The 24855-nt window shown below is 45.0% G+C and overlaps 1 protein-coding gene and 1 pseudogene across 5 annotated transcripts in view; both read right to left on the reverse strand.

Moving 5' to 3' along the window:
• Cracd (capping protein inhibiting regulator of actin dynamics) overlaps positions 1-24855 on the reverse strand; it is a 230980-nt gene that overhangs the window by 18701 nt on the left and 187424 nt on the right. For 3 of the 5 annotated variants that reach the window (XM_074042193.1, XM_074042190.1, XM_074042192.1), the window contains 3 exons: positions 11133-11268; positions 3837-4001; positions 1344-1412 (listed from right to left, as the gene is read on the reverse strand). In XM_074042193.1, coding sequence (XP_073898294.1) covers positions 1344-1412; positions 3837-4001; positions 11133-11252 — 354 coding nt within the window. In that variant the 5' untranslated portion in view covers positions 11253-11268. Of the gene's footprint in view, positions 1-1343; positions 1413-3836; positions 4002-9209; positions 9232-11132; positions 11269-24855 lie in introns of those variants that run through there. The other 2 variants (XM_074042195.1, XM_074042194.1) reach the window with 2 other exon arrangements.
• LOC109697882 (60S ribosome subunit biogenesis protein NIP7 homolog pseudogene) lies at positions 13937-15309 on the reverse strand (annotated as a pseudogene).

Below are 24855 nucleotides of genomic sequence, written 5' to 3' on the forward strand. Positions count from 1 at the left end.
GGTCAGAGTGACCACAGCACAGCCTAAATCAGAGGCCAGGTTGAATCAGAGGCCAGGTTGAATCAGGTGACAGGAAGCCACACCTGTGAGCACAGAGAATTTAGACAATCTCTCCTGGCCTCAACTTGCCGACGGGCCGCAGGTACATAGCCCTGTGCAGCAGGTACACAGCTCTGTCTCCCCGAGCCAGCAGCTCGCACACATAGGGGCAGTGCTAGATGGGGCCAGGCTAGGTGTTTGACTGTGTTCGTGCTGTAAGTGTAGAGTCAGTGAGATTTAGCCATATTTATGCGCAAAAGATGAAAAACCAAGCAAAATAGATGCTTAGTAATATGAATTTATGACAAGAAGCACAGAAGAATATTTCTAGCCTTCAGCCTTCCAGCTTTCACTTATTTATGGTTACTGTTATAATAGGTGTCAGATTCTGAGCTATTGTTGAGAATATATGAATTAAAGATTTCTTTCCATTCCCTAAAAGATGCAAGAGGAAAGGGAGTCAGAGCCAATATAACAGACTGGAGGCAGAGAGAAGTACTTGAAGCCGAGATTTAAGTGCCAAGCTTTGTTTCTAGTTGTCCTAATTAGGCTTCATCACTTCTAGGAGGTGGCACAGTCTTAAGCCATCCCCTCCGTGGGGTGCAGAGCTGCTCACTGTCCCCTCTGCCACACCTTAGGAGGAGGCCTGTCCCTGTGCAGGTGAGCAGTCCTCATTGCAGTGGGTCAGCTCCTGTGGGAGGGGCACTTAAGGAGAAGGATGAGACTCCCGAGGCTGCAGGTGCAGCCCACACAGAAACATTAAAAAGGGCACAGAAGCATTAAAAACTGTATGTGTAAAAGCAGAGGAAGATTAAGATTGGGGCTTTTGTTTGTTTCTTGTATCTCTAAATACAAGAGGGACCCTAGACTTACAGACTTGGGTACTTCAGGTATGCTTTTCAATGGATTTAACAGTGTCTTGAAGCATGTAACACATTTAGGGACACTACCAACTTGTAAGACCCCAAGGCTAGCTGGGAGTGTTGTTATTTTTTTAGAGCAAGGTTAAATTCCAGCAGTTGTGTTGCCAGGGAAATGGATGCTTCAACCTGTACCATTGATTACAGATTGAAGGAATTTAAAGTAACGTGATGGCAACGTTTGTGAACAGAAAATTAGGCAGCAGATTGAAAAAAAAAAAACCAGGAAAAATGGAACTTAAAGTAAGCGGCATGGCTTGAGTGGTAGTGCGTTTGCCTATCAAGCATGGAGCCCTGAGTTCAATCCCCAATATTGCCCAAAACAAACAAATAAAGTAAGGAAGAAAGGAAGGAAGCTAAATAAATAAATTCAAACCCTGTTACCTTCTCCTCCATGTCACTTCCAGCTCCGGGTAGATTCAAAGGACTCGGAGAACTTGGCGTATCACTGGACTGGAAGAGTAGAGAAAGTGCTCAAGTCAAAAGCAAGAAGAGAAAGTTCTGAGCCTGGGCAGGCCCACCCCCTCCTCCACAGGAGTGCAGCAGGCCTGCAAAGGCCAGCAGGAGTCACTGGGGGGCTCTGTTGACAAGAACTTCCAGAGGCCCAGAGGGGACACAATCGTCTTCCCACCAGGGTGGTGCCCTAGGTTGTCTCCAAGGCATCAGAGTAGCTGAGGGACTGCTCAAGGGGAAATGAGGCTGTGTCACTCACAGCCCCAACCCCTGAGTTTCTGGCCTTTCTGGCTGCCTTTTGCCCTTTCACCTGCCAGGCCTCTCCCCTCCAAGCTATGAGTGAAAAGAAGCCACATGCAAAGGGCTGGGCTGAGAATGGAAAGACCAGGGAGGGGCCCAAAACACACGATGGAGGAAGGGATAGGCTGAAGATTCACACCCCAGTGTCCTGTGAACACCCCAACAGGTCACTAGCATACTTGGATGGTCTGCTATACTCGCTATCTTGCATTGCCATTTTCACAAAAGGGTCTTCTCTTCCCTTCCAGAGTAAATCAAGCCAGCTTCCCCTGTCTCAGTCCACTCCATGCACAAACTTAGAAAGTTGTTAGAAAGAAAGAATGAATCAGATTACGACACTTCCCTAATTAAAAGTACTCAGAGGCTTCCAACTGCCTTCAAAATAGAATTCACCCTTTTCCCATGGTCTACACCATCTGGCTTTGGCACCTGCTCTCCCCCAACCTCCATCCAGCCACACTGGCCAGCTTCCTGGTCCTCTTTCTGGATGAGCTCAATCCCATCTGGGCCTTTGTTCTGGCTTACCCTCTGCTGAGAACATTCCTCCCCCTGTCATTCCTAGGTCTGCTTTCAACCCCACATTTAGAGCTATGACCCCACCAAGTCACTCACTTTTGCACTGCCCCGTTTTGTTTTCTGTGCAGCCAACATTTTTCTCTTTCTGAAAGACTTGCCTCTCAGGACACAAACTACCTGGAGGTGGCCCTTTGGCAAATCTGGCTTATCTCTGTAACACCCACGTCTAAGACAAGGTCTGCTGAGCAAAGAGCCTCCCTCTTCCTCAGGCCATGGCACCTTACACTTAGGAGATCCTAAGTAACAGCAAAGACCTTGCTTCATTCCTCACAAGATTCCTGCGTTGAGGTGATGGCTGATTCTGCTACCTGCACTGGAGAGGCTGGGGAGAGCACTTTTAAACCTGTTGGGATAGATGGGCCCCATTCCTGCTTTGCCCACCGCTCAAAAGTGGGTGTATGCCATGGGTCATCAGAGCCAGGTCCAGACTCTGGACCTCCCTCCCTCCCTTCCCTTCCTCACTTTCCTCTGCTTACATTTCTTACTATTCTTCTGACATATTAGTTAATAACAGATATAATTTCTTCTTTTTTTGGCAGTTCTGGGGTTTGAACTTGGCTTTGTGCTTGCTAGGCAAAACCCTCTACCACTTGAGACACATCTCCAGCCTTTTTTAGTTCTTTTTAGCTTTTTTTTTTTTTTTTTTTTAGTTCCTTTGGCTGGGGATGGCCTCAGACAGCGATTCTCCTGCCTCTGCCTTGTAAGTAGCTGGGATTACAGGCATGAACCATTATGCCCAGTCAGGCATGATTTCTTCTGAGGCATGCCCATTTTAATACTACCTACCAAAATTTTAGGTACGTTGATAGGCAGAGTCAAGAAAATGCTTTTTCTTTGTCAAAAAAAATACTTGAAGCTTCTTTTCCTAGAGAATTCTTGACTCTAGCTACTGGTAGGACTCTTGTTTCTTCTTCCATAAGTGGTCTAAGGACATCCCTTCTGAGGCTAAAAGAACTCAATTCGGGATGTATTCAAAGTGTTTCCTGTAAAGTTTCAATAAACTATACTTAGGAAGGTGCTGGAATGTGACTTTCTTTCCACTTTGAGCTGGCCTATGCTCTCATGGAGCCCCTATTGTTTTCTTTTCTCATGCTTCCCTTGTCTAATTTGACAATTAATTTTTCAGTGCTACTAAGCTGTGTAAAACCCAGTTTGTCTGCAAAGAAATGAACATTTAGAAACTGGAAGAAAACAGTTACATGGACAGATACAGGTGGGGGTACGGATGTGCAGAAAGTGGTAAGGACACACAGCAAAGGCACAGAAGGGACAACACAGCTTGGGGCTGAGTCCAGGTAAGGCTTCCCAGAAGAGGCGGGCACAACCTAAGCCTGGAAGGCACTGGTAAAAGCATGTGCAAAGGGCCTGTTCCCGCCTCCCTGCCTCAGCACACTTGCCAAGGAAGTACCCTCCAGCCCTGGGCTGCGCTTCTCCAGCTAATCCACCCCACCCCCACTACAGACCACAGGCTTATCAGATGTCCCTGTCCACTGCCCCATATCCTTTCCCGGCTTATAAGCCATCAAGTCCTCCCTGGAGGAGTCTTACTTTGTTCTCAGCCTCTAAGAGGACAATGTCTTGCCGAGTCACAATTTCCATGGGACTGGTCAGGAACAGGTCCTCTTCTGAGCTGGCTTCTCCACTCCCTGCCTTCTTCATGGGAACGGCATTGGGTGGATGCTGCCCAAACTTGATATTCTTGCCCAACTGTCTCTGGGGAGAAACAGAGGAAAGACGTTTGTAAGCAATGAAGCAGTCCCAACTTCCATAACCAGGTTGCCCAGCATAGCGAGGAAGCACTGAGGCGGATGCAGGCACAGCTGCTCGGGACACGACCGCCATGCCAGGGACGCGATGCAGTCCTGCAGGGGGCGCCTTTGTTGTCCATCTTCAAGCCTCGAGTTTTTTCATCCAGCTGCCTCTTTCATGGAAATGTCACCATTTCCCAAGAGGCACGGAACCATATCACTTAACCAGAATTGGAATATGTTTTTGATTCGTCTATAAATTGAAAGTCTTTTAAAAGTACAAAAAAGTATATGGGAAAACAGTTACATGAAATGTAGGAACCACTGGGGGAAATTAAGACTTGGGTGGGTGCCACACGGGAACTCTCCAGCCCCCTCTGAACACATTCCCTGCAATCTCTATGCTCCCACCATCTTCCCACCTGCACCCAGCTAGCATCGAATACCAGAATCTGAAGCTGTAGTCACAGCAGGTCACGGCCAAGGTGAAGAAGATCCCAGGGTCAGCAATCAATCCCTGATCAATGCTGAAATCAACCACGGGATGGGAACGACCCAAATTTCTCTGCCCATTGCAGCTATACATCATGAAAGAGGGCACGGAAAGGACGAGGAGAAGAGGACCCATGAGGGTCTGATTATTGGGAGGTGGTAGCTAAAAAGATAGGCAGAAGGGAGGGAAGAACCCGGTAGAAATGGGAAGATAAATAGTGTTTGGTATTAAACACAGGCTGGATTAGAAAAGGAAAAATGTCTCCAGATGTTGCCTAGTGTCTCCTGGAGGGGGAAGGGAGATAAAACTGCTCCCAACTAAGAACCACTGCTCAAGATCTACGTACTTGATTTTGTAGGCCTAAAAAAGAAATTCATTCTCTGATTTTATCTTTCACCTGGCTAACATTTAATCCCATAAAACTTCAAAGAGTCTTAGCAAAAACCTACTCCAACCCCCTAACTTTGCAAAAAACAAAAGTCAGAGGTCCAGTGAGGAAAGGTGACTGGGCCAAGCTTATGGAAGGAATGAGTGGCCACAAAGCAATCTGAGCCCAGGTCTTCTAAAATCACATCCAGGGCTATTTTCATTGCACGTCACGGACTGTCATAAATTTGACATTGCACTTCCTTCTTGCAGGGGCAGTTATGTAAAGAGATGGTGCAGTATTTTTAATATGTCTCTGAAGTTCCCTGGTAGAAGAACCCTATGAGGGAAATTTCCCCTTTCCCTGAGAACTCAATGGTACCAAATTTATCCATGTTCACCCAGCTCCCACCAGCCTTGGCTGGTGAGCAGTGAGACTACAGACACATGACAGAGATGCCCCGTGCCCGAGAGCCCCCCCTGCCCCACATGCCAAATCAGGAGCACGGCTAGGCAAGGGCTTACACTGTGTCCCCTGGTTCTTCAGCCTGCGCCTGGCTCCTGGCCCCACAGGAAAGGAGCACACATCAAAAGCCCAAGTTCAGCCATGGAAGGACAGCTTCAGCAGCCCGAAAGGGTTGCGGGTTGCTGAAAAAGGGTGTCTTCCAGAAACAAGTCTAGCAGGAAGCGGCAGTTAGTATCTGTTCTAAGCAGGTCAGTAAGCAGGCACAGACAGAACAGCCAATGGAGTTAGACGAGAGCACATGGAGTCACAATGCCATAGGCCCATCTTGCTCTGCTGCCCAGGGGAGAGGGGAGAGAACCTGGGTAAGGGAGGTGGGGATGGTTCCTGTGACCTCCCAGCCCAGTCTTTCCTGGGAGTGTTGACCAAGACCTGGAAATTGTTCTAAATCTCTTTCTACTTACTGGGGAGACCTCCTGTTGGCAAGGTCTAAAGCTTGAATGTACTCCTGAATGAGCTAAGCGTCTCCTACCTTCCCCTCCCCCCACCTTGCTTCCTTCCTTCTTTCCTTCCTTCTTTCTTTCCTTCCTTTCCTCCCTCCCTCCTTCTGTCTTTCTCTTTTTTTTTGAGGCAGGGTCTCGCTATGTAGCCCAGGCTGGTCTGGAACTCACAATTCTACTTCAGTCTCTTAAGTGCTTGGATTGATGGACTGCATTGCGTCATTTTAATGCATGTATACACTGTGTAATGATCAAATCAGGGTGACCGGCATATCCATCACCTCAATGTGACTTATCACTTCTTCCCATTGAGAATATTTAAAGATCCCTTTTCTAGTAATTTTAATTTTATTGTTAACAGTAGCTACCTTCTGTGCTTCAGGAATCTAGAATTTATTCCTCCTCCTAACTGTAACGTTGTATCCATTGACCAACGTATTCCTTATATCTGTGACAGTATACCTTATATCTGTGATGTAAAAGACAATCTTTTAATGCACCTCCTGGCATAACACTCTTCTACCATTTAATTAGGATTTTTGCCAGCATGGCAAAAAGAATGGATTTGCTGACATTTTACTTCATTGTGCTCTTTTTAAAATGGCCCATCCTGATGCTTGTGAGACAAAGAATGTGGCAAAATGTAATCTCAGTCTATATTGAAATAAAGTCCAAAGATGGGAATGACTTTTGTGGCTACAAATGGAACTGGAAAGAGAATATGTAAAGAAAAATAATTAACGGAGCACAGACAAGAAGAGGAAGGTACATACAAAGAAGCTGGGAAATGGAGGGACGTGTGTTAAGAAATGCAGTAGAGCCGAAGAGGCAGATTGAGAGGGAGGTGCTTGTGAGACAGGGATTGCAGAGGGAAGAAGAGGGAAAAGACCCAGAGATACAACAGCTGGGGCCTGGGGGCCAGAAGGAGGAACAGCAGAAGGGGAAAGAGGAGGGAATAAGAGTGCGTGTGCATATGAAAGGTTGACTTATGTAAGATATGTTCATCCTGGCAAAAGAAACATAAAGACTCTGAGAATGAAATGTGCATCTTACTGCACAAGCTGACTTGGAATCCCCCAGAGAGAACAGAATCAGGCTGGTGGCTGGGGAGCTTAGGCAGAGAAACTGGGCAGGGGGGGAGTGGTGGCTGTGATTAGGAGTAGGGTTAGTCACTGTGTCCAGACAAAACGGTCTCACAGACACACCCAAGAGCTGTTAGGCAAGATTCTGTGGGACTTAGAGTCTAAGGCTATGGTAATTTGTCCACTGATACCGCAGGACGTAGCTCTCCCTGAGGGTCAGCTGATTCAAAGGAGACCGGACTGTTGTGACATTTTGTGAGATGTGTGGACAATTGAAAGTTTACTGTGAAATCTATTTGCCAATCTCAGGTGTCACATGAGTTGAATGCATGGATAAATGTGGCTTTTTTTATTATTACTTTAATTTGCCTGTTCTTTGGGCATTGTCACGAGAGGAACAATGATAGAAGTGAGAAATTACTGAAAACCAGGCTGTCCCTTAAGTTTAGAGAGACAAATTATTCTCTCTACCACCTTAAAAAAATACCTACAAGCTCTATCTGTATACACACTACAATTATAACCAGAGGGGAGAAGGAGATTTGTGCATGTGCTGCTCGTGGCTATGAATGGAGTGACTGTGGAGAATGGAATGTGAGCTAAAAGGAACTATATTCGAGTCACTCAAACTGGGCCATTTTGCTGGAATATGGAATGCCAGCGAGCGATGTTACGGGAATGCACAGGCATATTTATGAGGCTGGCTTCTGTGGTGTGGGAATGCTGACCACATTATATTCTGTAGCTTTCTCACTGCCAGCATCTAGAATTTTCCAGGTTTTTCACAGCCATTCTTCAGACCATGTCTATAAGAGCAAAGCAAAGGAAAAATAAAGTTGCCATCTTCTTGAGCAACATGGCATTTCTGTCACTAAAGCAAATTTTTAAAAAAGAAATAAAAAGCATACTAGTTTTAAAATGTCTGCTGTAGGAAGAAGTAGCTAAGAGCAGGCATTTATTCTTTGTGTCCTTGGCAGGTGTCTTGGAGATCAAAATCCTCAAATGTATGATTTCTGTATTAAGTGAAATTCAGCTCAGCAGGAGATACTGTCCACTGAGGATAGAGGTTTCCCTACTGTGCTAAATAATTCTTGGTAAAAAAGAACCTAGACATCTCTCTAACAAAGGTGTAGCATAATTCTAAGTCACCTGCAGGCTTAGGGTGTGATTCCCTACATTTTATCATCATAGCCTGGTCTGATCTCAAATAAACAGGCACCCTCCCTGATCCACGCTAATGTCAAGGTCACTGTAGTCCAAATGCAACTAAGTGTAAAGCTTACAAAGCCACCCCGTTCCACAGTCAGGGAACTGCAAATGCATGCAGATAGCAGATCTAAGACCAGAGGAGTCCATCACACGCACCTCCTTATTGCTCAGGTAGGGAAAGGGAGTGTTGGGGAGGTTAAATGACTTTGCCCAAGGCCACATGGCCAGATGGTGGTGGAGGTCTGACTCATGATTTTTGCTTCACAGCTTTCCTTCCTTCATTCAAATGGTTCATCCTACTGACCATGGAGCAACTGGCTTTTTACGTAGAGTCCTTAAAAAGAACACTATTGTTTTAGTTCCTATAACTAACATGTATGTTAAAATTTGTTCTCACTGGGCAAATTTTTATACCCAGAAAAATAATGTAATTTTTCTTTTGAAAGATTAAATCATTTGCCACAGAAATTTTGGTACACGGTAGATTTGGACAAGATGGGCTGATTTGTGCTGTGTTCTGTTACCCCATACTCAGTGGAGAGATGCTAACCACTGAGGTGCAACAGATGACAGTTGCAGTGAAATGACCATGTGTGGACACTAGGGGGCAACCTTTCCAAATACAGTAGTATAGATGCCCTTCCATGGTTGTCCAAGGGCTCCAAGTGCTGGGCAGTTTTTTTTAAGCAATAGAGAAAATGGCTTTTTGACCCCCGCCCCCTCGCTCTCTCTTTTAAATGGCACTCCAGTAGAAGTCTCATTTCAAAAGAATGTCAATAATGGTAGCTAATCAGCTATCCAGGACATTTACTGTCCAATAATAGGTGTTATTCATTTTCTCTTTTAGAAAATAAAACACACGCACATAGACACAAAGACAACTCCAGACATAAAAACATACATGCCTGTGACACAACTAATCACCCTCATTCCATGCTGGAGTATACAAGGGCGGATCTTTATGCTGCTTACTAAGCATCAACACCAGCATCGTGTCATGATGGAAAAATGCAAAGCACTCATGCAAGTTAATAAAGTTACTACTGTTGCTACGACTTACCAGGAACATACTGCTTAGTCGACTGAAAAATAAAGCACAATCTTTTGGGGGTGATACAGTTATATCGTAGGTCACTCCAAAAATCACATTTGCTATGATCATGGTCCCCATTTCCACCTTGAAGAGCAGAGCCTTTTGTAATTTAAAATATACCACTCTAGAGTGAAAGGAAGCTTGTGAATCCATGCAGCAGAAGCAAAATTAGGCAGAGCTCATATGAGTAGAAATTCTCAAAATGAGAGCACTCCAATTAAATGGTTATTCTACTGTACTCACATTTTCTTCTCGTGTTAATACAATTGTCACTTAGGGAAGTCGATCATTCTACATTTTATAAATGAGATCGGATTATTTAAAATCATGCCTTACTCTTAATAGAAGTCACAGGCATTCATTTTTATTCAGTTGCTATATTTTCAATACCACACAATTACATATGTTTTACAACCCTAAATCCACTTTTTGGAGTGTCAGTAGCATGTGGTGTGATGTTACAGAGCAGAATCATTTAAGATAACATGTTATTATCTACTTTTAAAGAACTTCTGGAAAACCCTTGTTGAATTCAGCTGTCCCATGGACTGGATTCATCATGTCATTTCTTTCAGAAAACAGATATGATGAGCCAGGGGTTCAGAACCTATTGGAAATGATATTCCAGGAATCAAAAGACTGGAGGGAGGAGGTGGGTCCAGATCTTCCCTGGCCATCCCCATTCTCTTTTCTCCAACCTAGGAGAAATGACAGCTTGCTTTTTCTTCAGAGTCTAGAAACAATGTTAGAGTCCAGCCAGCTGGAACCAGAAGTAGAGCCTGGTTAGGAAATGCTGGGATGTGAAGGTTAGGTGGGGCTGGCTCTGAGGACAGGACACTGATCTTGGCCACTGGTGGCTGCAGGCATAAAGATCCAGGTAAGTTTGGGTGTGGTTCCAGGGTGTTAGCTACTTTCCTGCCTGCCATATGCTACCTTACTGACTATGGGATCAGACACAGGTCACAAAACACACAGCTCACATGCAGTAGAAACAAGAATGTCTCAAATAGAAAATATCCTTTTGGATATAATGCTTTACTGTATTGATAGCAACTCAGCCTAGTTGTTTGGGGTTTTCTTTTCCTTATTCGTTCATTCATTAACTGTTGTAGGCTTACAGATGCATGGGAATCAGCAGCCCAGAGCCCTCTGTTCAAATCTGGGTACCTCCAAGCATTGCCACCTACAGAAGTGCTGGCTGAACCACTGGTGAGGGAATTCTTCCAGGGATGGGGCAAACTTTCGTGGGCAGACCCTAAGTGTCTTGTTCCTCTGGGTTTTCCTGGATTCCCTGTTACTTTAACCACATCTAGTAAGTGACTGTTTTATTAATTTTCACTGCTAGGGAATCAGTAGCTGAGTCAATGTTAGGTAGAAAAACTGCCCCCCACTACAGGGTGAACAGGAAGTAGTTGGATGTGCTCCTCGAAGACAACGTGGCTGGGAACCACATTTATGGACACAGCAAAAAAAAATCTTCTCGACATTCACTGTCCAGTGACAGAGACTTGGATAGGGACCACTTGCGATGCAGATTCCACAGTCAGCTGCCCTGACACAGGGATATGGGCTGACTTAGTGGTTAGGAGCTCTTCCCCTGACAAGTCCTATAGTGTCTCTTGTGTGCTTGCTCTCATGTCCAGCAAAAAGATAGAACCACGTGAGAGGAAAAGTCATGCAGGTGAGTACAATGGTGACGGTGTACCTCTCACAGGGGCACAGGTAGATTCCAGAGAACTGAGTCAGATTCAAGACAGCAAAGCTTCTCACCAGGAGTGACCCCTGGACGTCCCTCTCCAGCACTCAAGAACCAGCTACAGACTCTTCCATTCCCTCCACAGCCAGGCCCCCTCCTCTGGCTCTGACCTTCCAGTCTCAAGGCTGTCTTACCTGAAGAGTTTTGACTTTGCCCAGGATGCTGTCCTGTGACATTGCTTGAACTGTCTGCTCACTTTCTGCTCCCCCATCAGGGATAAAAATACTGTCATGGGAAAACGCCCGGGTTCCCATAGAATAGTTGAAGGACCTGGAATGCAAATCATGTCTTCATTTTATTAGGATGATAAATTTCTTTTGGCAATTCAGTTGTCTGTTCTTCCTGACTTAAGGGATTCTACCCGCATTCCTGGTCTCATTCAAAAAGCTCTTCCAGCAGGTGGCTATTCTGGCAGAGGGTCAGTCAGCCAGGGAGCTGCGTAGACGAAACGGTCCCACAGGAAGGGAGAGGCATGGCTCTGACACAGCCCTGGCTCAGAGCCACTCACTGAACTCAGAACTTGGGCAGAAAGCACTGCATAACTTTTCACTGAAGAAGTCCTGGCCAGCTGAGCAGGACTGTCACTACGAGTTTTGTTCCATTTACTCTCACCAGCCATTATTTGTTAGGTAACATGCAGATTCAGAAGAGGCAAGAGTTTCTTTCATATTACAATCAAATTGGAAAACAGAGACACACATCTAAAGCAAGGACTTTGGAGGAGAACTAGAACTGCTGAAAGGGACTATCAATGCTCAAAGAGTTCAGAGAAAGGGGGAGAAATCTGTGTGGGGGCCACTCTGACAGGCTTTGTATGTACTGAACACCTTACGGTAGCTAGTACCCAACTGCTGTGGTTTGAATATGGCTTGGTGCTAGGAGTGTGGTGATGGGAAGAGGCAATAAAGCCTTTAAGAGGGAGGCCCTAAGTCACTGAGGGCACTGCCCCCAGAAGGAGTGGAGTTCTCAGGGACTCTGGTTAGTTCTCGTGAGTGGGTTGTTATAAAAGATGAAGCCTAGTCCCTCCCCATGCTCCAGCTTCCTGTCCTGCCGAGTGAGCTCCCCGTCCTGCACAATCCCACCATGATGTCATCAACTCTGATGTCATCCACCATGACGTGGTGTAGCCCGGGGAACTTTGCCAGAGCTAGTACAATGCTGTTTGGACTTTACCAAATGGAGCTAAATAACACCTCTTTTCTTTGTAAGCCACCCAGTCTCAGGTACTTCATTAGGGTAGTGGACAATGGGGCTAAGGTTGAGTTCTGGGTTTAATCACCACCATGAGGAATGAAGGAAAGAAGGGAGGAAGGGAGGGAGGGAGAAAGAGAAGGAGGGACAGAGGGAGGGAGGAAACGAATATACCAACAGTAGTCACTTCCCCGCTGGAGGGTTAGTCTCAAGGTAAGTCTGGACTTCTTCTACCTGACATGAGGTACAAGCAGTGTGGAATGCCACAGCAGCAAGCTGCTCCTTCTTCATCTTGGACACTAACTTATTTCTGGGAAGAAATACCCACTGAGACTGCCAGCTCCTATGCCAAGACAGCACATTTCCACGACACCAAGAGACACAGGCAGCCCTAAGAGGGGTGAGAGAGCACCAGTCCCAGTCCCTCAGAAGGGGGCCTCGATGGAGGATCCCTCTGCCCCCAGCAGGTGCCTGTGCGCTGAAGTACAGTATGTAGAGGACAGGGTCGGACAGCTGTACTTCTGTCTGCCAGGTCTAGACCGAGCAGGGAAGACTGATTACCAAATTATAACATTTGATTAACCAAACTGTAGGAAGCATGGTAAAGAGCATCAAAGGTTTAGAAACCAAGCAGTTGAATGTGAGTTCCTGGACTGTGGCAATACCAACCAATCGCTCAACCTTCGATGAAAAATCTGTGCATGCAGTTTTCATCTTATCTTGTCTAGTCCTCACCATCGCCATCTTGTTAGTGAAATGAACTGATCTTATTGGCAGGGGCTTAGCTAAGTTTATTTACAAACTACAATACCATGACTGCTGATTCCTTTGGATTTTCTATGTAGACAATCAGGTTGTCTGCAACAAGACTATTATGTTCTTCCTTTCAACGACCATATCTTTTTTTAAAAATTGGGTTTTTTTTTCCTTTTCTCTTTCCATACTGAATTAGCTAAAATCTTCATACAAAATTGAATAGAAGTGGCAATGGTGGATGTTGTAATGTTCCAAACTCAGGGGAAAAACATTCAATATTTCACTGTGAGTATCATGTTAGCTTTAGAATTTTTGTTCACATGCTTGTATTGCTGCTTCTTTGAAAAGACACAGGAGCTATCTTTTCTTTACAGTGGATTTAAAATTTTACCTCTGTCACTGGTGTTTAGCAATTTTATTCTGGGATGGCTGGGTGTGAGCTTCTTTTAATTTGTGTGGTTTGGGGATACATGGTACTTATAAAATCTGCAAGTTGATATCTTTCATCAGTTTTGGAGAATTCTCAGCCTTTATTTCTTAAATCTTGTTTCTGACCATTTTCCCTTGAACCACTCTCTGATACTGCCATATTAGGTCCTTTCAACCTGAGCCATTTGTCTTTTGCTCTCTTTTCTGTATCTATTTTTTACTCACTATGATTCAGTCTAGATTCTTCTACTGATCTACTTTCTAGATAATTCTCTATTTTTGTTCAGCCCACTTTTAAAACCACCTATCAAATTCTGTTTAGTTTTTTTTTTTGGTGATACTAGGGTTTGAACTCAGGGCCTACACCTTGAACCATTCCACTAGTCCTTTTTGTGATGGGGTTTTTTTGAGATAGCATCTTGGGAACTATTTGCCTGGGCTGGCTTTGAACTGCAATTCTTCTGATCTCTGCCTTCTCACTAGCTAGGATTACAGGTGTGAGCCACCAGTGTTCAGCACCATCTGTCAAATTCTTAATCTCAGAAATATTTTTTAGATCTCAAATTTTTTTATTTTTTGCAATGCTGGAGTTTGAACTCAGGGCCTTCATCTTGAGCCACTCCACCAGCCCTTTTTTTTGTGATTTTTTTTTTTTCAAGATAGGGTTCTCATGCTCTATTTGCTTGAGATGGCTTTGAACCGCCATCCTCCTGTAGATCTCAAATTTCTACTTTTTTTTTCTTGCAGTGCTGGGAAATGGACCCAGGGCTTTGTAGATGCTAGGCGAGTGCTCTATCACTGAGTTACAATCTCAGTCCTTTGGTTTTCTTCTTTTTTTTTTTTTTAAGTGTAAAGAGGGAGAGTTTGCTGAGATAGAAAACTGTAAAATGGGAGAGTAGAGCCCCCAGAGTTGGGGGAAAGTGTCCCAAGAAAAGGTGCCCCAGTTTTACTCTTAAAAAAAAAAAAAGACTCTTCTATGTAGTCACAAACACAAAGATCTGAAACTCCACTCATTTTCCTTTGAGATTTTTGAGACAGGGTCTTGCTTTGTAGCCCAGGCTGACCTTGAAGACTCAATCTTCTTGCCTCTGCTTTTGAAGTGGCCTGAAACCCTACTTTTGAGTCATTTCTGTACAGTAAGAGTCCAGTTGTACTTGTCAGTGACAGAATATTAAACTAAGAGGTCCTGTAGAGGTTGGCATTGACAGAACTTGACATGATGGAGGCATCTGCACAGCCGGAAGTCCTTGCGATGATGTCACTTTAAGTCAGCATCTCTTCTTCCAGTACCTATTCCCAAAGTCTGCTTGATGAAACACTACAATCTACTTTCCTCAAGTCTTGTGAAGACTTTGATGCCACTCCAAACCCAAACGGATGTCTGCCAAGGATCACCCTGGTACTGAGAAATATTTTAAATGATGTGACTCTGAGCAGATTTCAACACACGGTTTCACCCAGGAAGGGCCACTCTGTGTGGCTTTAGCCACACTTCGTACTTGCATATGGTGCCCGGGAATCCAAGGCTTTAATGTGCCACTAGAACTTGTGGGTCTTAGTGAATTTTCAGAATTAGGTACCCAACAACACCAACTTGTTCCTGGAGATATGGTGGCCAGGTGGAGGATCTTCTCACTCACATAGCACACCTGGTCCATGTCCACCCTGAAACAAACAGCCAGTGCTGTCAGAGCTGTCACCAGCAGCTGTAGCTTCTCCCTGATGCATTTGGCTATCTTCTCAAACATCATGTGGTCTCCTCTTTAGGTAAAGGCTGCATTTGCCAGCTGGGTTGGATATTGGACCCTCCTGCTTCAGTAGCTGGAAACCATCCTTGGTTTTTTGAGGCAGGGTGTCATGATGTAAGCCAGGCTGGCCTCAAACTTGTGATCCTCCTGCCTACACCTCCCCAGCGCTGGGATTACAGGAGTGTACCACCATTCATGGCATATTTTATTTCTTTTTAATAGATTCCAGTTCTCCAGTGCCCCCTTCCCCACCTCATCAACTATTTTCTTGAAGATACTCATTACAATGACTTAAAAGTATGTCTGAAACTCCAGTATCTTAGCCACCTTCAGCCCTATTTCTATCATCTTGTTTTCCTCATAGTCTGTGTCTGAGGTGCCTGGTAACATTTTACGGAATTCCACACTCCATTAATGGACAGTTTTAGAGGCCAAGTTCTCTCCTTCTGAGAGGAAGGTGGAGGACAGCAAGGGAGCAGGTCTCCTCAATCCAGTCCTAGGCTGAACTGACTCATAGCTGGCTAGCAACATTTGTAAGGCTCAGATTACGTCCGCTCTGTCACCACTTCTGAGGCACAGTCCTCCCCAGCTCTCAACAGACAGCCTGGGTTATTTCCTAAGAGCTCCCTCCTAAGCAGTCCCTGAACCCCAATTTTTGTCTTTCCAGAATCACAGACTGCCAAAAACTCTGCCCTGCTTTTTAGCGTCTTTCTCCTACCACCTTTATCAAAACAAAAACAAGCAAACAAATGGCTCAAAAGGAAAACTGTTGCCTAGATCTGGCCTCATTCTTCTCGGCTTCTCTTCCCTTGAAGATTTTAATCCCTCAAATCCTGGCAATCTTCGAAGCATCCACTCCAGTTTTTGTGTTTCCAGCCTCACGAGACTGCTTACAGCTCTGCCACCTTCTCTTTCTGTGTCAGCCGGCGCCAGGGTTTTGGCCTCAGGTCCAGGAGTTTCCTCTGCAGGATAGCACTGGTCAGATCTGGGCACTCAGCAGCAAGGTGATGCCTTCAAACAGATGTCTTTTCATATTCTATCTGTACTGCTGCTTGTTCTGGGTGGGAATGTGGGTTTGCCACTGGCTACTTCATTACAGCGAGAGGTGGGAGTAATTAAATAAATTTTTGATATTTATAAGTTTCTAGCACATGATACACATGCCGGAACCTACCTGTTGATATAGCCATTGCTCTAAAGAGAATTACCTTCCAAAGTGATCAAAAACAATTTGTACCTTTTTCTTGTCATATATTTAATTAATTAATTAATTAATATTTATTTTGTAATACTGGGGTTTGAACTCAGGGCCTAAATCTTGAGCCACTCCACCAGCTCTTTTTTTGTGATGGATTTTTTTCGAGATAGGGTCTTGAGAACTATTTACCTGGGTTGGCTTTGAACTGTGATTCTCTTGATCTCTCTCTGCTGTGTTGCTAGGATTACAGGTGTGAGCCACATGCGTCTGGCTATTTTTTTATTCACTCATTTATTTTTTGAGATAGGATCCAACACTGGCCTCCAACTGTTGCTCCTCCTGCTTCTGTCTCCGTAATTGCTAGGATTACAGGAGTGCACTAACATGCTTGGCTAATTTTTGTTTAATTTCACAGCACTGAGAAGAAACAGTGGAGGAGAGTGGTAACTGGTTTGTTAGTTACGTGAATGAACACGCTCTTGTAAGTAATTTCATTTACATAATGCAAATTAACGTTTAATCCTTAGCCATCTGTGTAATATTAGATCTTTAGTAATCATGGTTACCAGTTCTGGCTCCAAACAACTCTACAACGCAGAGTACTTCCTTCTCTCTGAAAGGAAGGTGAAACAAAGAGTGGGCAAAAGTTGTCCAAAGCTCCAGAGCTGGAGGCAAGGTTGGCACTGAAACAGAATAGCGCATGTGGAACTCTCGGCTTGAAGCTATGCTCTAACGAACAAAGAGCCTGGTAGAATCATTGTCCCTTAACACGCTGGGAACTTCAAGTTACACGATTGGGAGGTGGAGGGACAATTTACCACAAATTGTACCTTAGAGACTTCATCTGGAACTCTTTATTCTTGACATTTAAAGGCCTTTCAGAACTAACTGAAGCAGGCAACCCACTTCTCCCCTACTTCCTTTTGCTCTGAGTGAACCAAGAGGCCACCTCTGGGTCTGGTTGCTTTAACCTTCCCTCAGCTTCAACTGCTCGAATAGAAGCAAGGCTTGCTGTGTGGAACTTCCTTTCAGAAGCTGAGAACATGGAGCAGTCTCTTGTCACAAGAAGAAATGTATACAGCCCTCTAAAATCCTAGATTTTTTTTTTAACCTCCAACTACAGGGCTGTCAGTACAATCACTATGCAGTCATTTTAGTTTGAACAAGATCTGAAGTCGGATGCAAAGCACATGTGACAAAAGCAGGTCCTAGAAAGAGAAAGAGAGGCCTGCTTGGGAAGCTCGGACAACACTGGTCCCTGAGGAGGTTTTCATAAGCCAGAGCAGAATCACAGCTGTGACTTCTAGAGGCCTGAAAAATGGCCCCTGTGAACCTGGAGGTCCAAGCAGCAAGAGATTGTCTGGCTTTACAGGGCAGTTGGCTCTCTATGGACAGAAAGCTGCTAAGTCGGTCCTCTCATTTCTATATTTCTGTCCTGATGTGCTGTTGTCATTGATATGGTTATTGGTGGAGAGGTTCAGATTCCAAAAACATAAGCAGAGACTTCTGTGGAGCTCAGAGACCAGCTCCTGGTCTCACCCTCACTCTTAGCTGATTCTTCTGTTTTGTTTTGTTTTTGTGGTACTGAGGATTGAGTCCAGGGCCTCTTGCACACTAGCCAAACACTCTACCACTTGAGCCGTAACTCTAACCCTTTTGTTTTTGAGACAGGATCTTGGTAACTTTGTCTAGACTGGCCTTGAACTATTGATCTTCCTGTCTCTGCCTCCAGATTAGCTTCTCTGCTCTTGTGGTTTATTCCCACCAGTTGATATTAGGACAGCCTGAGGCTACTCTTCTGGTTTTATCCTTTTATTGTACCTCCCCCTTTTATTTATTTTTGCAATTGCCCAAACAACACTCCTATTTAGGGAATAATCATCTTTAATAACAGTCTAACTCTCTCTTTCAGCTACATAGTGCACACTGCAAATTGGCTGACCCACTGTCTCTACAAACTCAACACAAATAAATCCAGCCTCATCAACATTCTGCACAAAACTCCTGTCTTTCCTACTCTTTGTTACCATCATACCCCCTAGGCTCTGTGCTCATTTTTCTCAAAGGAGGTCAGATCCAGGTTAGGGGGAAAATGAAGTGCAGAAATCCTTCAAAGTCAATGTAGAAATCAAAGAGCAGACAGAAGTGAAAAGCCTGAGCTCCAGACCCATTTCAAGCCTGCTCTATGTTGCCAGCCCACATTCCTCTGTCAAGGTGTGTACAGGCTCAGGTACACACATCTCCACTCAGTGCAACAGCTCTCCCGCAGTCAACAGTCACTGTTGAACAGGCCAACACAAGATTCAAGTGTCTAGTAAGGTGCAGAGAGCGACCCAATCCAAAACCTGAACCTGGGCTCCTGACTCCCAACTTGTGGGGCTCTGCGCCATACAGTGTTTTCAGATGATTGGATTTGTCTGGGAACAAAGATGCTACATGCACAGTGGCTGCTGAACCACAAGAAAGGAGCTTTAATTAGGAGGTCCTGCCAGGCGCTGGTGGTTCATGCCTGTAATCCTAGCTACTTGGGATGCTAACATGGGGAGTATCCTGGTTGAGGCTAATCTGGTTGTCAAGATCCCATCTCCATCACAACCAGAGCAAAATGGACTGGAGGTAGGGCTCAGGTGATAGAATGCCTGCTTTGCAAATGTGAAGCCCTGAGTTCAAACCTCAGTCCCACCAGAAGAGGGGGAGTTCTGTTCACCCACAATTATAGTTATTATGCAAAAGAGAGAAAACCAGGTTTACTTCTGAAACACCAAATCTGTTAGTGCCAAATGGGATGCCTGCATCCATGAATTTTTTTATACTTACAGACTATTGAGTTTTCTATTGTGGTAAAATGTGAGTAACATAAAATTGACCATTTTAGCCATTTTAAGTGTGCTGTTTGGTGGCAGTAAGTATATTCATATTATTATGCAGCCGTCTCTATCCATCCAATGGAAAAAAACATTTCCAATGTTTTCAGCATTGGAAATTTGGGTTGCTAGTACATTTGGGCTATTGTGAATAATGCTGCAATGAACAGCACTGTTTCTAATGATCCAACTTTTAAAAAATGTACGAATGTGGTATTATGACTCAACTATGGCCAAAAGAGCAAAGAGGTGTACTGAAAAGCCTCATTTCATCAAGTGCCCAGACCTGACATCAACTCTACATCTTCCCCTAAATTAAACAGTGCCACTATCTGTAAAGATTAGTAGAGACTTTAAAGGGCGAAAAAAGTAAAAGGAGGAGAATGGGAAGAAGAGGAGAAAAAGTGGGTGAAGAGGGAATAAGAAGAGAAAGAAGAGAAGAACTCCTTACATTTGCCTAAAATCATGGGAGATTTCGAGGTACAATACTGGAAAGGCTGATCCGGGTGTCTGACGCACAGAGCAACAGTCGAGGTTCCTTCTCTACCCCTCCCCCCAGAGGTTCAAACACCAGTATCTCGCTATGGGGGATCCATGAACTAGCAACCAGAGGCCTCAACAAGGCTGAGTGTGTTCTGAGGGAAGTGTGTGGTACTGGCACTCAGCCAGTTTTGGAGTGGCTTTGAAGGTCCTATCCTAAGTCACTATGGGTTTTGGAAAGACAGGAAGAAAGAGACACTGGTGTTATTTCCCTCCCCCCACTCCCTTCATATCCTCTCAAGAGTCAACCTCGAGGCTGTAAGAGGCCACTGTGGACGAATTAGTGCTCTTGACCCGTTCTGGGAGCACACAGGGCTGCTCTGAAGGACCCATTTCTGTGCTGAAAGATCTCAGGAGGCTCTGCTGAGGCCTGGCTGAGGTCCCTCACTGTTGGAATGGATTCCATGGATTGGATTATTGTGCCAATAGCAATAGTAATAGCAATGGAAAGTTCAGATTTAGCCTTTGCTCAAGTGAAGGTTTGCTTTCATTGTTAATGTTTACTCTGAAGTCATTTCAGGCTTCCTCCCCCCAGATGCTGCTGGCCTGATGGTCCATCACTCTGACCAAGGCAGGCCATGGGGGTCCATGGGACGAGGTCTTGGTTACATAGAAGATGTGTGAGTGGGGCGTGCATGTGTGCATGGGACCCTCACAGGTAAATGGAGGAACCACTAAGGGCACTGTAAAGCTAAAGAATGTATGATGTCACTGTCGCCCTGGTTTTGCATCCAGCCTATTTTGTAAATGATCTCCAATCATTTCCAATCAGTTTTCGCCAATTCTGCCTTCTCCCAACCCTTCCATTCACTGTAAAGCAGTTCATTTGCCAGCTCAGAACCTGCAGCTGTTTCTCTTTTGCTACAATTCCATCGGATGAAGCTGCAATGGGTTCCCAGCACTGGAGGCTCTTGGTGATAGAGCCTCAACTACTCTGGCTCTAAGAAGTGGAGGCTGCCTTGTGCAGGACTCAGTGCTCAGCACCAGCATGCCTGCTTCTAAACCTGGCTCTGCCACATACCATATGTGAGGCCATCAGCAAGTCATGAAAGCTCTAGGCTCCTCAGTTTCCTCATCTGTAAAATGCGGATGATAATAGGACCCACCTCCTACAGCTTTTGTTAGGAGTAAAGCACCTAGACTAGTGTAAGCGCTTATACAAAGTACTCTGCGTATAGTGAAGTGTGGTGTAGATGTGATGATAACGCTAATGACATTGTCTTATCACCACGCAGGACTGACTGCATGAGGACAGGGATCACAACGTTTATCTCTGTTTCTCCCACATGCTATGATAAAATCTGGGAGCCAGTTTTAATTTTTTTACTAGCATAAATTAACTGCACAAACGTATTGCGTGAGTGATACTCACAACATGCATTTAGTGCACCGTGATCAAATTCACTCCGTCTGACATTAGATCAAGGGCAAACACAACAAGGGGATTGGACTTTGAGCACATGATAAAAGCGAGAGCACACAAGGGAGGGGTGAGGATAGGTAAGACACCTAAAAAACTAGATGGCATTTGTTGCCCTTAATGCAGAGAAACTAAAGCAGATACCTTAAAGCAACTGAGGCCAATAGGAAAAGGGGAACAGGTACTCGAGAAAAGGTTAGATCAAAAAGAATTAACCTAGAAGGTAACTCACATGCACAGGAAATCAATGTGAGTCAATGCCCTGTATAGCTATCCTTATCTCAACCAGCAAAAACCCTTGTTCCTTCCTATTATTGCTTATACTCTCTCTACAACAAAATTAGAAATAAGGGCAAAATAGTTTCTGCTGGGTATTGGGTGGGGGGGAGAGGGAAGGGGCGGAGTGGGTGGTAAGGGAGGGGGTGGGGGCAAGGGGGAGAAATGACCCAAGACTTGTATGCACATATGAATAATAAAAGAAAAATGAAAAAAAAAATTCACTCCGTCTACAGTACTCTTTCTTAGCCAACCTCGCTCCTTCTCCCTGCTTTTTATAGGTTTTGGGAGGCTTCATTGGAGCAAGTTCTCCAATGGATGAGATAATGATCAAAACTGTAGGGTGAGCTCGTTATCAAATGGGGTTTTTATGCACGGGCTGCTGTGGGAATGGGAACACAATGCAAATGTGGATGGTGGGAAGGAGGATTTCGGATCAGGGGTGTTTTTCCGGGGGAGCAGACCTGCGTAGGCTGCCACTCTGGAATGCTCTGGGCAGCCCATGCGTGACCACATCTGTGGGATCTATCTTCAGCATCTTTAAACATTTCTTCAACTCAAACCAAGGAACCGCTCTGGGCTTTGCTTCCTACCTTCTATTTCAAACTGTCTCTCTTGCTTAGATTTCCTGGTGTCGATATGTGTCAGAAACTGACCTTGTTTTAGTCAATCAAAAGAAATGGTGTGGGCTCACAAAGCAAAGGAAGTAGGGGCCAGGCTTGGAAAACATGGGAATAAGAAAGCTCTTGAGGTGTCAACAGGTAAAGCCACAGCAAGAGCCTAGTGACTAGCTCCTTTTAGAATAGTGTCCCCTACATCCTTGACTCACCTGCCAAGGCAAGCCCCAGGACAGACAGTCTCATGGGCCAGGCTGGGTCACATGCTCGCGCCAGGCTGCAATCGGAGGGGAAGTGGAGGATCTGGGCCTTTTGACTTAAGTCACCAGTCGCCAACACTATATCCCACTAGAGCTACACAGAGCGAAGCACAGTGAGTCCCTGAAGGAAAATGGGGTGCTGCTGAGCAGAACTGGTTGCTCTGCTTTGGGATTTGTGTCCTGGCTCTCTTTTCTGGCTGGTCCTTCTTGACGGCCAGCTCATTTGCACAGCTCTCTGGCATTTTGATTCTGCTTCTCCCCAAGAGAAGCACCTGGTGGCACATGCTGCTGTCTGAGAGCATGGGACGCCTCGCCTTGTGTAGCTGGGATGCCCAAGCCCAGGTCCAGTGTTCTATGCCCATCTTATCTGGAGAACTGCAGAAGAGACAGAGGCTGCATGCTGGGCCTGTGGCCTAGAGTCCAGGGCACTGGAAGGTCAGAGTAGAGAAAAAAGTAAACCAAACTAAGTTAGCCTGGCAGTCAAAGAGGGTGGGGAGGAGTCAAGAAGAGCCACCTCCATTTTAAGTTCTATTGTCTAGCATAGCATCTGTGTGACAGGAACAATGAAAAAGCAAGAAACGGTTTGCTTAGGGGGAGGCATTTCTGGGAAAGTTCTCCTCATTCAGAAAAAAGTGAGAAAAGGAAGTCCTCTTTTTTTTTTTTTTTTGCAGTACTGGGGATTGAACCCAGGGCCTCAGACATGCTAGGCTAGAAAAGCACTCTCAACACTTGAGCCACACCCCCAATGCTTTTGTTTGTACTTGTTCTTTGTTTTTGAGAACAAAAACACTTCCCAAGTAGCTGGGATCATAGGTGTGAGGCTTCTGCTTTCTGTTCTTGGTCTTTGTTGTCTGTGTGACACCTGCAACACCAGTGGCCATCCTGGGACAATGAGGAGACAAGCTTGAGGATAAGAGCTAACTCAAGGATACCAGAGACAAAAGCAAATCTGACTGGATCCTGACGATGTTGCTGGGTTATCGCCCTCCATCCACACTGTCCCAGCACATCAGACGGTATATTTTGTTACTATTGAAGACACTAGGAGTTGTGTTTTCTATTACAACTGGAACCATCCTACCTGATTAGCCTTCTCGTTACTACTCTAAGCGCTGGGCACATTCCAAGATCCACTCTCATCATCTAACCTGGTATTGAGCTCACAGAGGGAAATTCTTCCCACCCAAAAAAGGCTTTCTGCAGCTGCACAGAGAACGTGTGCCTCTGGCCAGCCCTCCTACTCCTTGTCCTTTGTCTTTTTTTGGACAAGCATCATATAATTTGGGACCATAGATATTGGGTAATTAGTAAAGCAATGATTAGGGATTCGCTTCAGAAATAAGGAAATATAATTACAGTCCCATTTCAGCTTGTTTCCATGACAACGGGGCAATTGCAATTGATCAGCAGTTTTCTTTCTAAACAGATCTGTGAGTCTCATTCAAATGAAATGCTAATGAGCAATTAAATATCCTCATCAAACAAACTAGAGTTGCTGGATGACACTGGAACCAGATTCTCTGTCGTGTGGCTCCCAGAGGCTACTAGAGAACTCTGGTATCCTATAAAAACATATGGCAGTCAATAGGACATAGAGTACCACGCTACCCGCCAATGAGCAGAAACAGGGTATGGCATGAAGTTCAAGGAAGAGGAAGAAAGTCTGGAATCTTAAAATACACAAGCCAGAGGGTCAGACACTCTGGTTCCTGTGCTCACTCCTGTGTCTCCACCCCAGGACGAGCAATCACAGACAGCCTCTCCAGCTCTGTGGGGACTCCGCAGGCCTCCACACTCCCTTTTCTACTCCTCCGAAGCCCCACGTGGAGAAAGACCTCCTCATGAACTTCTCTGCTATCATTTGAATCAATTTCCTCTTGGTTTGGGGTTATGAAAATAGAATACCACTCACCAACTCCTTTATATCAGTCATATTACCTTGCACTTACAGTGCTGTACAGCAGACAGCACAGTATCACAGGCATTTTTTGTCCTTATGATAATCCTGGGAGAGGGCATGTCCATTTAACAGATGATGGGGCTGGCTTGGTTAAGGTCACTCAGCTCACAAATGGCATCACAAGAGGACCCCAGCTCCTGGTCTGCTGCATTCCCCATGTACTGTACCTCTCAGAACTGATGCTACTACTGATTTACCAGCCTTCTTTTCCCCTAGACCTATTCAGTTCAGTTCTACTGCTTCTTCTGCTGAGTCCTTAATTTCCATCCATTTAATAGGTTCTGAATTTTTCTATTCCCTGTTCAGTTCAGCACCTCCCAGGCTCCTATGGATAGATGATACATGATGGAGTCAAATTAGTCTTTTCTGACTTCATCCTCCCAAGTCAAAGCCAAGGGACCTATGGCATACCCTGTACCCAGGGAGCCCGGGTTTCATTGTAATTTCATTTGTGACACGTTGTCTTACAATGCCAACTGTCAACTCTCCTTTTCCAGAGGGTCTGCAGGATGGTGATACTCTTTATCATGCTGGAGACCTGGAGGATGGTGGAAGTATCAGTGTAGTAAAAAGTACAACAGTCATTCATTCATTCAAT

The sequence above is a fragment of the Castor canadensis genome, chromosome 9 (assembly GCF_047511655.1).
Source record: "Castor canadensis chromosome 9, mCasCan1.hap1v2, whole genome shotgun sequence".
NCBI classification, from domain to species: Eukaryota; Metazoa; Chordata; class Mammalia; order Rodentia; family Castoridae; genus Castor; species Castor canadensis.